Genomic DNA, 6771 nt, shown 5'->3' on the forward strand with positions numbered 1-6771 from the left:
TGACACTAAGATAAAAAAACAAAAAAACAACACTGATTCAAAAAAATGCTGAATATCAGATCCGATAAGTGGCCTTCACATATAAATTACTTGTACTTTTAATACTTAAGTAGGTTAATTTGCCTGATCACTTTGGATAGTTAAGTACATTTGCTATCAGATTTAAAAACTTCAAGACTTTTACTATATGTATGAGTGACTTTGACTTTTGCCAAAGTAATGTTTTAACACAAGAACACTGGTATTGTTTTAGGGAATTTGGGGGATTAAATGGCCTCCGGAGCAGTTGTCTTCATCAGATATTCATAGCAGTGTAGTGAAGGTTTTGACAAGCAAGTAGGAAGATTAAAGTTATGTAACCCTGTTTTCTTACTCCAGTCCCTCCTGGCTGTGGATAAATAGCGGGCTACACTTCTCGTTTCCAGTCTTCTTTTAATAGTCACCAAAACGGCAGAACAGTACAAATATCTCTGACCTCAATGTCGGGGTTCACAACATAACCACTTCTACCTTCATCAACAAGGCGGAGCAACACGTCACCCACATACCTGTCCCCACCAAAACAAAAGCATGAAGGAACCAATCAACCCAAACACTGTACATGAAAACACCCAAATCAAAGTGCTGCAAATGACAATGAAATATATAATGTAACAATATAATAATAATATATAAATATAATACTATATGTAGTATGTAGTATATATGTATTTATCAGTAACTTAAGTAATACAAATAATATACATAATAACCATATATAAATTATAATATATAAAAATATAAAGTGTACCTACAGTGATTACGGTTACAGTTACATAAAATATACGTGCGTAAAAACAAACGGACTCTGGAGCGCAGGTGACTCTGGAGTTGGGGTGACGACGACGGAACTCAAACATAAACGCATAATTAATGGCAGTGAGACATAGACAATAGGTCTGTCCTCGTGTTTGGTTTTCTCATCCTGTGGACTTAAATTAAGACGATGAAACAAAGGAGATCCAATATTTGCATCGTCTGAAGAGGCTAATGGTAATTATGATGGCGCATCGTGCGTATGGGGTGTGTACATGACGGGCGGACTTCGTCTTCCCAGCTTATCCATCATCCACGTCCTGTGTGTGTGCGTGTGTGTGTGTGTGTGTGAGAGAGAGAGAGAGCGCCTTTAAAGAGCGGCTCTCAGTGAGGGAGTGAGCGCAGTGCTGAGCAGCAGCGCAGACCACATAACGCACATCTGCGTCACCAAGCAAAACGACCTCCAAACTCTCTGCTCGCGTCGATGGGAAGGATTATTTTGTTTCATTTTTTATTGTTTTAAGCCGACGAGACATAAACTGAACAACCTCCCACTTTTCTGGGCTCGATTATCTGCATTTTCTGTTGGGGGCATCATCTTGAATCGACCGCGTAAAAAACATCAGAGAAAACGTAAGTGGAAATCTTCTTTATTCGACATTTCATTACTGAATGACGGGTTGTACATGATGATTGTACATGATGCTGAGCTGACTTGTTTGGTTTGGTTGAATCTCTGGATGTTTACCGCCCACGAGTCTCCAGCTCCGGATCTCAAAACTCTTGGAAGTTTTCTCAGCAAGATTTTAACTGTAGCAAATGTTTTCCCTGCTGAGATTAAGAGAGCAGATATAGCCTGTTTCCCAAAGTAAAAAGCTTGTTTAAAGGAAAATAAAAATACCAAGATGATACAACGGATCTTATAGGTATTTTATAAAATAAATAAATAACAAATAAGTAAAAATAAGTACATTTCATTATCAATAAATGTGATTTCCTCTGATTTAAAGTCTGCATTTCGGTGTGTTGGCTTATCCCTCAAGGGGCCCACACGGGAGTGTCCCTGGGGTGGTGGATGTAGGTAACGAGCCCTGGCATGACCAGTTCCAGGAGGGCTTACTTCACTAACCCCAAGTACATTCCACGTTTCCTCAGAAATGAAACTGCTCAGATAAAAAGTTGACAAGTGCAACGTATCTCTGCTGCGTGTGGGTTGTGTAAGAGAGAAAAAGAAGAGGTGTAAAGTGAAACACACAGGGAGGATTTTAGATTTTAGATCTTTTCCTGTGGTTTGTGTGCAGTATAGCTACAGAGAAAAAGTAATATGTGATCATAGTATAATGGCAGCTGTCCTCTTAGGCTGTTCTTTGCTTTGCTGGCTGCGAAATTGCAAGTATATCTCTGAAGATCTTTTTAACATGCGAGAACTTATCATCAGTCCTTTGTTTTATTGGTTAAAGGATGACACAGCAAGTATTCCCCTCTAATCTCTCTCTTCTAATGTGACCATGCGGTTAAACCTCAAAGGGATCATTTATAGATTTTTGTGCATGTTTGCCTGTATTTTTATATACAATAAGTGTTTTAATCATGGTCCAAAGCACTTCATAATTATGTTTTGAAAACTGCTGTGTAAATCAAGTTTATAGTTGTTAGTCATGTAGTTATTAATAGTTATTTGTCATGTAGTTATTAATAGTTATTCATTTCATTTTAAAATAGTTAGACTTCCATATCTTATGGAACTGATTCATGACAATGGTGTAATTGAAAAAGGTATGCTCGGTGTGTTATTCTCCGTCCTAGTCATTCGATGCTGAGTGATACGCAGTTTTTGCGCACGATGCAGATACTGATGTTGGGGAGTTAAACATTCGGCCACTATGCACACATTTTTCGCAGTGATCCCTCATATGTGGTTACCACACCCTTGTGATAAAGATCTATAACGGAGGCAGGATGTTTTAGAGTTTAATAACAGTATTGTCTGTAAATGACATCGGTGAACTGAAACCGTGAACTTCACCCAAAATTTGAGTTTAATAAGTTATGAATTCCAGGGCAAGATTCTGGTTGAGTTTTACAGAAGAGCAATAGAAAGTATCCTGACTGGAAATATCACAAACTGGTTTGTGCACGGCCCAGAACAGGAAGCTTCTTGTACCTTGTACCTTGAGTCACCAAAGCACTGTTTTTTGTACTGTGTTCTTTTAAACCAAAAAGTTTTCATATTTCATATATGTGATAGGCCAATATCGCCAGATCAAAAAACAGGAAACAGACAAAATAAATCCATTTAAAGGTAGTAGCCATATCTCATACTGACATCTTGATCTTTGTCTTCACACAGGATGAACAACAGAGATCGCTGGAGGGTGTACAAGAGGTTGTGCTTCATGTTTTTCCTGGCTGCAGTGGCGCTGACTGTTGTCCAGAGAGGGAACATCAACATGGGTGCTCCCTTCGAACTCCAGAGGCAGGCTCGCATGGATGCCTCTGCGGGAGTGGAGCCCGGATTGAAGAATGACTTGTACCTGGGGATAAAAAGCTTCTGGAAGGCTGGCAAACAACTGGCGGTGGCCAAACCTCGGGCCACCACAAAGCAGTCCATCACCATCAATGAGGAGAGCAGCCCCAGAATCTGGGATGTAACCAGCACCAACTGTACCGCCAACCTCAACCTCTCAAGTCAGGATTGGTTTGCAGGCTTGGAGCAAAATTTCAAACAGTTCATGCTTTATCGACACTGCCGCTACTTCCCCATGATCCTCAACCACCCAAGTAAGTGCGCAGGGGACATATATTTGCTCATGGTAATAAAATCTGTAGCCACGCAGCATGACCGCAGGGAGGTCATTCGAAAAACCTGGGGCAAAGAGCAGGTGGTTGACGGCAAGAGGGTTAAGATCCTTTTCCTTCTTGGTAAACCCCCCAATGAGGAGGAGAGAATGAACCATCAGAAGCTGGTGGTGTACGAGGACCAGATCTATGGGGATATCCTCCAGTGGGACTTCCTGGATAGCTTCTTCAACCTCACGCTGAAAGAAACTCACTTCCTCAAGTGGTTCCACACGTATTGCCCCAAAGTACACTACATCTTCAAGGGGGACGATGACGTCTTTGTCAGTGTCGCGAACATCTTTGAGTATCTAGAAAGCAGCAAGCACGCAGAGAACCTGTTTGTGGGGGACGTGATTTTCAAGGCTAAGCCCATTCGTAGAAAGGAGAACAAATACTACATCCCCCAGGCTATGTATAACAAGACACTCTACCCTCCATATGCAGGCGGAGGCGGTTTTCTGATGGACGGACCTCTGGCGAGGAGGCTTTACTGGGTGGCGGACAACCTGGAGCTCTACCCCATCGATGATGTGTTCTTGGGCATGTGTCTGGAGGTGCTTCAGGTCACTCCTATAAAACACAACGCCTTTAAGACGTTTGGCTTGGTGAAAAATAAGAACAGTAAGATGAACAGAGAACCCTGTTTCTTTAGGAGCATGATTGTGGTGCACAAGCTGCTCCCGTCGGACCTCATGGACATGTGGAATCTGGTCAACAGTGACCTGGTCTGCTCACAGAAAGTGGAGATCCTATAGCTTGATGGGTAACACCAGGTATGGACAGCACGAGAGCTGCACCTCGGTGGATACTAGTATGATGCAGTAAACTCTCCTTTATGTGGAGAAGGACAGTGGACAATATTTGAGTTTGCAGTTTCTGTGCAGAAATGCAATTTTCGGGGGAGCAAGTAAAGTAAATTATATAGAGTTTTTAAAGGTTGTTGACTTAGAATTATGTATTTATATTGGCATTGTGAAGGACTCACACTGTCAGCACGCAGATTCAGAGACAATAACAGGAATAACAAATAATGGCGTCGTGTGGCCAACACCTACATATTAACTTCTGCTGGTTCGATATGGTGACAGTTTTTTTTTTCCATTGGCCAGGGACCAAGGAGCCTTGTGGCAGTGAGCTGGCACCCAACTGCCAATGATCGCAAACCCATTAATGTGAATACACAAAGATATAAGTTAATGGTCAACTTTGCAAGAAAATTGATTTCTGACTCTCATTCCCAACTCGTCAAATACTGACGCTTTGGGATGGCGACCGACCCCACCGTCAATCCCAAAGACTCAGGATTTGACGAGTTGGGAATGAGACGCATAAATCAGCATTCTTACTCAAAGTCTTCTGCGAGGACAAAACAACAAATCTGTTTAATTTGCTGTAGTATATTGTGTTTTCAGGTTGGTCAGAGGGAAATCATGCTTGGCTTAGTTTGATCGTAGCAGTCATGCACACCTGTAGTTATATTAGCATCTTGGGTTTGTGCTAAGTGTTACACATTGCTTTCACTTGAACCATTATGCTGTAGTGGCTTCAAATGGCTCCAAGTAAGAGAAAGAAACAACCCTCTCTACCTCAGTGATTCGGTTAAAACTCTTCTTCACCATTTCTACTGTAACCATGATAAGATTTTAATCACTTTTTGTACTGTAGAGATCCTTGCACTCTTCTTTTCTTTTTTTTTTGGGAATGTCACTGACTTGACCTGGACTTCTACTACTCTAAAACTACTGGAAACTTTAAAAAGCAAATGTTACTTGTATGCGGTCTGTGGATTTGAATGTGCTGATATACTTGACATGGATGCGGTAGAGGGTTTATGATGACACTGTGAACTAAAACTAATGCTGGTACGAGTATCTGACCTGTTAATTTAATTGTCCCCCAGTACAGGGCAAATGTGGGGTTCTTCTATTTAATTTAAAGCATCAGATGAGGGTATTAAAGGAATGTTCAATGATTATAAAGCTGAATGTTTTGGGGGGAGGGGTAGCGGGTGATGATTAAGTATCGGTGATGTAAATATGTGTACAAAATCTAAAATGTACATAGAATGGCATTTGTAAATAAACATCTTGACAATAGTGTTGTCTTTGAAAATCTGTCCTAGATCAGCTGTTTTTGTGTTTTGCCTTATCAACATCGAACATCTATGTGAAAATCCGCATAAAGTCACCCAACAATAGTGTCCGGTGTCGATGTGTGGATCAGTTACACAACTAAACAGTAAAGAAAACATATGTGCTCAAGCCGCTCCGGAAAGTAGTAACGGTGTACTCATTCAGTCAGTGATGAGCAAGTATATTCTGTCTGCCTGTGATGAGATGTGACGACAACTCATCCATGTATGAATATAAAAGACAGCTGCTTTATAGCGTTTACAGAACATCTCAGAAGAAACATGAGTCGACTTTCTCCAATAATCTTTTGTCATTTGGCATGGAAACTTTACATGTTCCTGACTCAGTGTTACATTTCACACTGTTTATGTTAAGCGTCTCCGTCAAATATTGTGTGTCCATTCACTGCGCAGAACGGCTGAGACTGATACCGCCAAGTTCAGAGCGAAGACATTGTTGAGAGCTTTAAGTTGGCCCAAAAAGACAAAAGAGTGCATCGCAATACAAAACAAATACTTTCCTGTTGTTCTTCACAATTCTGCTCAGGACAAAGACAAAAAAAGCCTCACAGAAACTGTATCTGCTCTATATTGTGTTTCACGAGGGGTACACTCACCAGCACATAAGCAAAGCTTAAGAGGGTTTATCTCTTTCGATTGTCCTTTGTTTAACACAAGGTGCAACTGATATGGAGTCAAGCTGAGTTATATAAATTGGTGTGGTATATCCTCCATGACCTGACAATGGAGACCTACCTGTCGTTTACTGTCTGTGATTGTTTTTATTGAGGTCTAACCCTGCAGAGACTGTTTTAACAAGTCAGAACAAAGGACAGAGGTAAAAGTAAGCAACTGTGAACTTAAAGATGTTTGAGTAGCAGCTGTAAGACCACTGATCACATTTCCTTGGTTGTTTGGTGTCCTGGGGGTCCAGGTGCTGGCAACATTGGGGTGTCAGTGGGGGCTGACAAGTAATTTATTGGTGTGAGTGAATTCTTCTAAAT

General features: G+C 41.1%; 1 protein-coding gene across 1 annotated transcript; it reads left to right on the plus strand.

Moving 5' to 3' along the window:
- The first annotated feature begins 1213 nt into the window (after window positions 1–1213).
- b3gnt7 (UDP-GlcNAc:betaGal beta-1,3-N-acetylglucosaminyltransferase 7) lies at window positions 1214–5732 on the plus strand. Its single transcript, XM_084355628.1, has 2 exons — window positions 1214–1428; window positions 3146–5732. Exon 2 carries the CDS (start codon window positions 3147–3149, stop codon window positions 4389–4391), a length of 1245 nt encoding a protein of 414 aa, XP_084211754.1. The 5' UTR covers window positions 1214–1428; window position 3146; the 3' UTR covers window positions 4392–5732.
- The last annotated feature ends 1039 nt before the right edge of the window (window positions 5733–6771 follow it).

Source organism: Pagrus pagrus (assembly GCF_965226575.1).
Source record: "Pagrus pagrus genome assembly, chromosome: 6".
Taxonomy (NCBI): domain Eukaryota; kingdom Metazoa; phylum Chordata; class Actinopteri; order Spariformes; family Sparidae; genus Pagrus; species Pagrus pagrus.